Consider the following 9,473-nt stretch of genomic DNA (forward strand, 5'->3'; position numbering starts at 1 on the left):
TAGATACACGCAAGTCATATCGCTGCATTCATTACTAGTCCCCACTCATGCTAGTTGGGCGAGGGGAGAGGATAATAATTAATTCATAAATCAACAAGGGCAATGCTCATGGAATCGCAAGGACGCGAGAAAGAATCCGACAAGACGGCCCCATCATTCCAGATGCGTGGTCAGGATGTATGGCAAAGGACCGTGGGAAGAATAGGCGTGTACAAGGAGACTCCGTTTTCTGTCATGGCCTCCTCTCTCTCTCTCTCTATCTCTCTTTCACCGTGACTGGCCCCCTCTTTACTTCTTGCCGTAGGCCTTGTTGATATCAGCCTGGTACTGGTTGGTGATCTTCTTTCGTTGCAGTTTCTGCGCGGCAGTCATGTAGCCCTAGGAGTAGATCGTCAGTGCTCGGAGGGGAGGAATCTCTTGCGACAGGCGGTCCAACTTACATTTTGAGGGGTCCACTCCTCGTCGGACAGGACAACTCCACTGATGATTTCGATCCCCCGGAGGCCACCGGCCCGTCCGGCACTCTGCAATTGCTCCAACACCAGACGCTTGATCTTCTCGTTGTGTACCAGAGTCTCCAGGGTGTCGCCCTCGATGTTATTGTCGCTGGCGATCTTTTTGAGGGCCGCCTCAACGGGGACAATGATGGCGACGGGCTTATCCTGATCCTCCGCGGCATAGACACAGATATTGGCCACCACGGGTGAGGACCGGTAGATGGACTCCAGCTTCTCCAGAGCAATGTACTCTCCGTTCAGGGTCTTGACCAAGTTCTTCTTGCGGTCCACAATGCGCAGATGGCCGTTGACGTCAAACTCGCCAATGTCGCCGGTCATGAACCAGCCGTCCTCGGTCAATGCGCCCTTGGTCTCTTCTTCGTTCTCAAAGTAGCCCGAGGTCACACTGCCACCACGGATGAAGATCTCACCCTGGGGGGGATTGTTCGTGGTGAGGTAGCCCGCATCGGGGAAGTCCACCAGCTTGACCTCCACCGAGGCGGGGATTTCTCCCAGCGCATTCGGGTTCCAGGCCAAGGGGTCGTTCAGGGCACCCATGGCGGAGGTCTCGGTCAGACCGTATCCACTGATCATGGGGGCAATGGCCATGGACAGGAATCGCTGAGTGTCCTTGGAGACGGGACCACCGCCGTTCATCATGATGCGGAGGTGACCCCCGGTGGCCTCCTTGAGCTTCTTGAAAACGATGGCATCGAGAATCGAGGCACCGACCCCGGCACCGGGGAACCCGTTGGTCAGCAAGAAGTTCTTGGCCGCCATGGCACCCCAGAACATGCCCTTGACGATGAAGCTGGTCTTGTTCAGGTTGCCCAACACACCCTTCTTGACCGACTCCCACACCGCCGGAACACCGACGAGGATGGTGGGCTTGAATTCGCGAATGTCACCCTTGCAGTTGCGCATGGAGGTGTCTGACAGGGTGCGAGGGTTGCCGTATCCCATACAGCCACCCCAGAACAGGCAAAGGTTCTCGAACATGAACTCCAGGATGTGCGCCTGTGGCAAGTAGGTGAGCAGCGAGTCGTTGGGGCCAATGTAAGGGCCTACGATCTCGTTCACACCGGCCGTGGCTGCAATCACATTCGCCTGGGTCAGGGGGACACCCTTGGGTGGGCCGGTTGAGCCTGAGGTGTACATGATACAGCACAGGTCCTCTGGTTTGGGCGGCACTGGATCCACGGGGTTCTCCTGGCCCAACTTGCGCAGATCCTCGAAGCTGAGGACATTGATGTGGGGGAAATCAGTCTTCAGTTTCTCCAGGTCCTCCGGTTTGGCCTCGTTGTCGGTGTTGTAGATGACATGCGTGATGGAGGAAACATCCCCCAACACATGGGTGAGAGACTTGATCAGGCCGGGGTCCAGGAAAATGGCAGTCGAGGAGGTTTGAATGAGAGAGTGCTTGAGACCCTCCTCACCCAGTGTGTCGTAAGCGGTGACAATGGTGATGGATTGCGACGCGGCACCGTGTGACATGGCCAGCCAGTGTGCGCTGGTGGCACCGTACAGGTGCAGACGTCCATCCTTCTCCAGGCCGAGCTTGCGCAGACCCGAGCCGAGCTGCAGGCACAGCTGCTCGTACTCGAGGAAGGTCATGTAACTGTAGCCACTCATCTCAAAGTAGGTCCACTGCTTATCGACCTCCTTTTCCACGCCGTCGACCATCTTCTTGACCTTCTTGTTCTCCACATGGGTCTTGATCAACTTGCGGGTACCCACAGCTTTGTTGTTGCCAAAGAGACGAGCAGACCGACGGATGTTGTCATAGGTTGTCGCGACGTCCTCAGACGGACGCAGAATCAGACCGTTCTTCGCATTGGGATGACGGCGAGGGATGGTCTCGCCCTCGACCTTCTCATACCCTGGGGCCTCTACAGTGAAAGGGCCCTTCTTGGCCATTCGCGGCTGGAATTGAACGTCGCGTTTCGACATGGCGACGGTGAGGGGGGGGATACTCTCCGAACTGAAAGAAAGATCAGGGGAGAAAAAATGTCAAAGGAGGGGGGGAAAATTGGTCGTCGGGAGGTTCAAGGACGATCCGAGGTCGACACTAAATCGAGCAGTCGGCTGGAAAATTCCACTAGGGTCGGGACGGAGTGACGTTAGTGGGCGTGTTGAGCCGGGGGGCGCGGCCCAGGGCGGGGGCCAAGATAAAGGAAATTGTAGGAGCTCAAAGGTCCGGCGTCTGGCTTACCCAGCTTGTGACTTGTAGATATCTGTCGAAGGACAAGAATCAGATTGAGTGGAAGAGGAGAGGACAAAATGGAGAAAGTTGGCGAAAGATGGGTTCGATCGCAGGGTGGCGGATGAGGAGGAGGTGGAGGCCCAAGAGGAGAGGAGCTGCCTTTTGCTGGGCGCACTGGGCCACCCTTTCGCGGTGGTCTGTGGCTGGGCTTTGCGGAAATGACGCACAAGGTACGAGTTGGATTTGGCAGCGTCTGTCGTTCGATTTAGTGAATGAGCAGCGATCAGATCGGATGATGAGCACCGCCCAGGCACGGTGCCGGTCAGTTCACCATAGGACTACTTTGGAGCTGAGGGTGGTCTTCCTACTGTATATATAAGCGTGACGCTGGAATGAAGACCGATTTCACCAATACGCGGAGAGGATCCAACTACACACTGCGACTCCGTGACAGCACTCGATCTCCAGTCGTAAGGTACCTGGAGCACTTGGTCACTCCTGACTGGATGCCGGGAACTTCCACCGGATCAAATCACCATCGCCGAGAGGAAGTCCAAACTTTCTTTGAAAGCGAACCATAACTGAAGCTACGTGACAGACTTGCAAACACATCGGGGCCCACGCCGAGACTGCGAACGAACGGACCTCCAGACCGCCAGCCTCGACCTCGTCTATCTCGTGATGTTGCCGCGGTCCAGACACGAGCGCCCCCCCCCCCCATGTCTTCCACGGTTAAGCCGATCTGGGCAATTGCTGGGCTCGCAAAGAGTGGCCACTAAGCGATTGACATACCCAGTGCGTGACTTGTACAGACGTGGACCAGGGGAGGCTGTGAGGAATTGAGCCGTGAAGCGCTCCTTCGGCTGGTAGCGCGTATACCGTCGAGAGTCCGGCAGGTATCTAAGAGTTTCGCAGGCTCTGCCATGTCCTCGAAGGATGAAGAAGTTCTTACCTCAGACACCTGATGGTACTCCTCAGCAAAGTCTACTGTAGTAATTTACGGCACAGGTGTGCGCAGCAGCAGCGGTTCGCGGAAGGCGAATTTAAAGTTGGCCGGAGGCAGATCGTTTACCTTTTTCCTCGAATCCGTTGGGGGATGATCGCCCAACAGGAGGCCCTGAGGCAGTGCGACTCACCTGCTGCACTGCGACGCTCTCGATCATCGTTTGGAGCCTTGCCTCTTGTCCACACCACAATCCGAGTGGTCATCTCACAGTTGGTGTTGAGTGGTCTCGGTTCTCTTTCGTTTTCTTGGCTTGGTTGCTCATGTGGAGCCGGGACGGTGGTCTTGCAGCTCCTCGAGGCGATCCACTCACGCGAGTCACGACTCAAGGACGGTGTTGTCCAAGCTAGTCTTGTCAGCAAACATGAGATGATCGCAGAAAGGAGAGAGACGATGATGATGGCTATATCTATCAAAGCGGGTACAAATGACATCTCAGACTTCACATCCGTTGGAGTAGTATATACTCGGGGGCAATGTGGAAAGAATGGTCCACATCATATGAGTCTCGTAAGATTCAACGAGGTGAACTGTAGAAGGGAGGCCCAGGTCCCGTGATTCGTGCCATTGCGAGGCCTCCAGAAAAGCTCCACCCCCAAAAAACAAACGGGCGCATGCATGTATTCCATTCCAGGGAATGCGCCACCGATAGCTGCTTTCCAATCCTGGGTCAGCACGTCCGTTTTAAGACAAATGGGACGAATTGAGAGAGAGCAATAACTGAACCCAACCATGGACAATGCAATCACCGACTTTCTGGCCAGCATAGGCAGTGAGGAAGTTACCGATGTCGAAGAAGGTAAGTTCCGAGGTCATGATACATCGCAGGATGGCCACTAGACCGTCGATCTCCAAGCCAGCGGCCCTCCAGTCTTCATCACAGAGTCACATTTTGCTCAACTGCCAGCCCATTAGAGGCCTTTCTTCTATTCAGCCAAGAAATTCCTACCACGAACCTAGGTTTTCTAGACTCGCGCGCTTCATCTCTCGACATACCCATTGGGAGCCATGAATATACTGTTCATCAATCGCCGACTTTGTTGAGTTCCTCTCGTGCCGGAGGCACTACGGGCGCAGGTGAGTCTTGCATTGATTTTTTTTTCTTTTTGGCTCGCTGTTCATTCCTCCGTGGCCTTTCTTTTCCCCTGAATCAACTGCCGTCTCCTATTTCATGTGGTCTCGTGCGCCTCGTTTCGCCATCGGCGATCAACCCTCTCCGGGTGTAAAGTCCTTCCGGGTCTCTTTTTTTTCTGGAGCGGATGGCACAGACAATTCCCATGGCACAAGTTCGCTCGATGGCTGCCAATTATGCTCTGCTAGTCTGATATCTTATGCACGGCGAAAATCTCTACTCCACAGCAGAGAGACGCTAAGGCTAGTGGCCCCGGTTTTCATCTCGCCGGCGCTCAAGACGTTGGAAGCCGAGGCTTTTCGCGTGGAACTCACCACACTTCCGCTTGTGATGAGCCGGCTGGCCTGCGGCTGCTCCCGGGCGAGCAGCTGCTCCTCTTGCATCTCGTCTGACTGATTGACGAATTCAGGAGAGACTTTTCTTTTGTCCTTCCGTCCTTCCGTCCTTGTCATGAGATTTTCCCATTCGTCAGCGTCGTAGTTGTTGCGTTGCCGTCTTTTCGGCAGATGATTGACTTCTCGATCCAACGAAACTAACAGCTTGTGTCGATCTAGTCCTGTGGAAAATCACTCCATGTTTCGCAGAATGGGTATCAAATCCAGCAAATCCTCTACGGACACACTCCCTTCTCTCTGAAACCTCCGTGGTTGCGGAATTAGGCTGTGGTATTTCCGCATTGGTCGCGCTAGCCCTAGCGCCTTCTGTGCAGCACTATCTCGCGACAGACCAAGAATACGTTCGACGGCTCTTTCGCACAAATGTCGAGGCCAATAGCTCCGTCTCGTCAATTCCTTCGACTGCACTAGGCAAGTCAAAAGGCAGCAAGGCCAAAGCCGGTGGCAAGTCCTCCGTAAAAGGGAAACGACCCCCTCAGTCCCCTGCCAGCAACATCACCTTCACGACCCTGGATTGGGAACGTGATCAGCCAGAGCTGCTGAAACAGTGTATTAGTTCAAATTCCGGTCACACCGCCCTCGCACGAGACGCAGGTCAGGTCGACGATGAACAAGAAGTGGGAGACCGAGGCTTCGATCTTCTTCTTTCCTGCGATTGCGTCTACAACGAAGCTCTCGTCGCGCCCTTCGTCCGCACATGTGCCGAGATCTGCCGTCTACGGCCACTTTACAACCCCTTGGAAGGTCAGAAAACCGGCCCAGGCCGTCGGCCGACGATCTGCATCGTTGCGCAGCAGCAGCGAGCGCCAGATGTGTTTGAGACTTGGTTGAGAGAAACGTTGCGTGAGTTTCGAGTATGGAGGCTAAGTGATGAGGTGCTGGGTGATAGACTTAAGGCCGGAACGGGATATCTGGTTCATCTTTTGCTGGCCAAAGAGCCGGGGAAGTCCTGCGGTATGACTCGGTAAAGGCAAGTCGATTCGTGTGCAATGGCCTGCGTCACATGTACGATACTACGGAGGTTGGCATCTTCCCACCGAAGGCTTCGCAGGCTTTCCTGTCAAGGGATATGTCTGGCGCTGCCATCTAGATTTCCGATTCGATCAAGTCCATTCCCTGATGGGCTAAATGCGTCCATCCACCCACGCCTCGTTCTAGGGCAAGGGAACCCCCCCCCTCCCTACCATTTAACAATTCACAGCTTCTTTTTATCATTTTCGATTCAGCCGGAGCAGTTTACTTCGAGGTAACTAAAGCCGCATGAGAAAGACGGGAGGAGTCCCGTCAATCATCTCGCACATTTAATGTGATAATCGAATGGATTGCTCCGTTAGTGTCAGCTTGCGAGGAATAATAGAGATGAAGATGTGCAAATCTTGAAAATTGATCAATCCAAAACAAAACCCCTTATTGACGCCCCCGCCGTCCAAAGGATATGCACCAGTAGTCAAAATAGACGCGCCAAGTAATCACAGCAAAATAAAAATAAAACTATTATGAAGAAGTCATAGACGCTACTGTTGGGGTCGAGAGGGCCACCCTGCCTGTCAATAGCCCTGAGTGTTGTCGGGCAATCACCAGCGCTGTTTCCAGCCGCTTTCATGACAGATGGGAGAGTATCGGCAATTATCTGTAGGAGAGAATGGGGAATGTTTTGCGGTCATGGATGTTCAGCTGAAACTCGAAAATTCCTTCGAGTGTCGCAATGTAACTTTGTCGAGGTCAGTAAAGGGCGACACAACGTGAGGATATACAACGATGGCTTACAGTGTTCTTCCGTCTGCACCCCAGCCCACGCCGGCTGTAGCGTCAGGTTCTTCAGCCCCGGGGCCGTGGATGAAGCTGCGATCGGGGAGATCGTTAATGATGTTGCGAACCCAACGGGGAGAGTGGTTTTGCTCAAAGCCAAGGATTTGTTGGCGCGTCCGCTGTTCCCGATGTCCGCGCTCGGTGATCGCACGATTTTGCATTTCGTTGGCAATCTGGCGTTGACGACGTATACGTTCAGCCGCGATGTTTGCTCTGATATCATAGTTCGACGGTCTTGATGTCTCCTGCCTGCCGTCAACTCCTGAGACTGGTCTGGCCTGGCTTCGCTCAACGGGGCGAGGGATTGAACTTGACCGTGGCGGACGTGATCGTCGGATATCAACGCTAGTGGGTGTGAGTGGCTCTGAGGGTTGCGGAGCAGTCATGCCATGCGCTTCCAGTTCGCGGAGACCATAATCACTGTCTGCAGCGAAACGATTGACAGCGTCACCAGGCTGATCCGACCGGGAGGAAGTCCAGCCATGGCCGCTGCTGCTGTTGCGAGGATCGTGGTTGGACGCATCTAATTCGGGTGAACCGCTGCTTTGTGGCAGAATGACCGAGCTGCGGCGGCCACTGCGTGGTGAAAGATATGCCGTACTTGGTCGACTATACTGACTGCCCTGAGGGTTACCCGGTGTATCTGCTTGATGAATCGAGGACAGGTGTCGGGCTCCGTTTCCAAGATCTTCGGTGGCACCATAGCTGCGGCTTTGTGATGTTTGAGAGAGGTGCAAAGGAGTTCTAGAGGTCGTCTCGCCTCTGTCAACAACTCCTGTATCCTCTCTAGCGTTCCATCGCGCCGTGTTGAGAAATTGCATGATCAACCGCTCACGTGCAGTCAGGTCATTCAGCATACTCTCTCGCGATGAAAACCGTCCATGGCCATCTCCATCTCCGCCATGCTGAACTTCTTCAGCGGCAAAGCCGAGTCGAGCCGTGATTTCCAGGTCATCATCAGAGGGACTGTCATCAAAACTGGCGAGTAGGGGCACAGTGCGAACCTCTTGAAGGTCGGGGTCGTCGGGGTCCAAGGTCAGGATTTGCCTACGCAAGAAAGACTGTCGTACATCAGCAACGCCAGCCCTTCCGTGGCCCTCGAGCCACACCAATAGATCCCAAGGCTCGGGGGCAAAAGTCATGCATCGCACGGCACCGCCTTCAATGCAGGATCTTGAGGACTTGAATTGGTTGATGACAGGCTCGTCGTCATTCAGATTCCGAACGCGGTCCATATCGAGCACTGTCACGAAGCCAGACTGAGATCCTACTGCACATAGGTGACTTGACTGAGAGAATGCGATTGTGAAGCAGCAAGCGTCATCCGGGCGTGACCCGATACTAATCTCAATGCAGCGCAATAGTTCCAAGTTCCAGCCGCTGAGCTTTGTACCTGATTCAGTTGTTACTAGTGAGTCCCAGTCTCGAGCCACACTGTAGAAGTATATCCGATTTTCGTCCCCCACTGCTGTGAGGACTGTATGATCCGGGGATATGATTGCGTAGTTCATGCATGTAGAGTGGTGGAGGACCTTCAGGACCTTGGCACTCGTCAAGGAGTAAAGGGTCACCGTTCGGTCATTGTTGCTATAAATAACCCTCGAGTGTTAGCCAGTGAGTCTCAGATCTCTAGTTTACCCAAGCGAAAGGCAAATACCTGACAACCATCACATCCTCACTTGCTATTCCCTCGCGATCACTTGGAAATTGGTGAATCGTCACAGAGTTCACGATACTGCCGCCGAATTTATGCAACTCGAACTCCGGCATCCATCTCCGGGTGCCGCGACGTAGGGGTGTGGCTTCGCTGTTTGTGGCATCTGGAGAAGGCAGCCCAGGCGAAGATTGCAACCCAGGTGAAGATTCAAAGTCAAGTGGGAGCGCACTGTCAACATCCGATGAGTGGGACGGCGCCTGTCCATGCGGTTGTCCGCCCCGATCATCCGTTCTGATAAAGGCACATTCACCATTTTCCGGGCCCCCCACAGCGATCCACCCATACCCAGCCGCCAGACAGCGCGGCTCAAACGGGATAACAGCTATGCTTTCCCTCTTTTGCGAAGAGATATGGATTGCGTAGACGACCCTTTCCACGACAACATAGATGCGATCCGGATCGGCAGTGCTAATGTAGTGGCGCAGTTGTGTATGGCTACCGATCGATCGATCGCGTCAGTAGTTGCATTTCTTACCAGTGCAAAAAGCGGGGGAGGTACGAACAAATTCGGGATACGGAACGGGATGAAGCGTCGTTTACTCGGAAGGATAAGGGACTCAGTTGGACGATATCTGTCATATGAGCTCGAATCAGCATTGACTCTCAAATGAGCCCACATGAGCCCACCTCCTGAGGTTCGACGAAGACCACAGAGAGAGCAGATGGTGCGGGAGATAACGCCTTACACTGTCGAGTCCGACGTCATGGTGGCAGGTT

The 9,473-nt window shown here is 54.1% G+C and overlaps 3 protein-coding genes across 3 annotated transcripts; 1 reads left to right on the plus strand and 2 right to left on the minus strand.

Annotated features, from left to right (window-relative positions):
• Positions 1 to 288: 288 nt before the first annotated feature.
• POX_f07888 (Long-chain-fatty-acid--CoA ligase 1) lies at positions 289 to 3,909 on the minus strand (the record flags this gene model as incomplete). The annotated part of the gene is made up of 7 exons (XM_050116677.1): positions 289 to 378; positions 441 to 2,478; positions 2,710 to 2,953; positions 3,301 to 3,442; positions 3,493 to 3,600; positions 3,653 to 3,687; positions 3,837 to 3,909. The coding sequence occupies 7 exons, from the start codon at positions 3,907 to 3,909 to the stop codon at positions 289 to 291; spliced, it is 2,730 nt and encodes a 909-aa protein (XP_049966816.1).
• A 526-nt stretch (positions 3,910 to 4,435) lies between these two features.
• Positions 4,436 to 6,320, plus strand: POX_f07889 (uncharacterized protein; the record flags this gene model as incomplete). Its single annotated transcript, XM_050116678.1, has 4 exons — positions 4,436 to 4,502; positions 4,619 to 4,780; positions 5,390 to 6,073; positions 6,127 to 6,320. 4 exons carry the CDS (start codon positions 4,436 to 4,438, stop codon positions 6,318 to 6,320), a joined length of 1,107 nt encoding a protein of 368 aa, XP_049966817.1.
• A 536-nt stretch (positions 6,321 to 6,856) lies between these two features.
• On the minus strand, positions 6,857 to 9,462 carry POX_f07890 (uncharacterized protein; the record flags this gene model as incomplete). Its single annotated transcript, XM_050116679.1, has 5 exons — positions 6,857 to 6,941; positions 6,998 to 8,626; positions 8,697 to 9,191; positions 9,260 to 9,328; positions 9,443 to 9,462. 5 exons carry the CDS (start codon positions 9,460 to 9,462, stop codon positions 6,857 to 6,859), a joined length of 2,298 nt encoding a protein of 765 aa, XP_049966818.1.
• Between the last annotated feature and the right edge of the window lie 11 nt (positions 9,463 to 9,473).

Source organism: Penicillium oxalicum, chromosome VI (genome assembly GCF_001723175.1).
Source record: "Penicillium oxalicum strain HP7-1 chromosome VI, whole genome shotgun sequence".
In the NCBI taxonomy this organism is placed as follows: domain Eukaryota; kingdom Fungi; phylum Ascomycota; class Eurotiomycetes; order Eurotiales; family Aspergillaceae; genus Penicillium; species Penicillium oxalicum.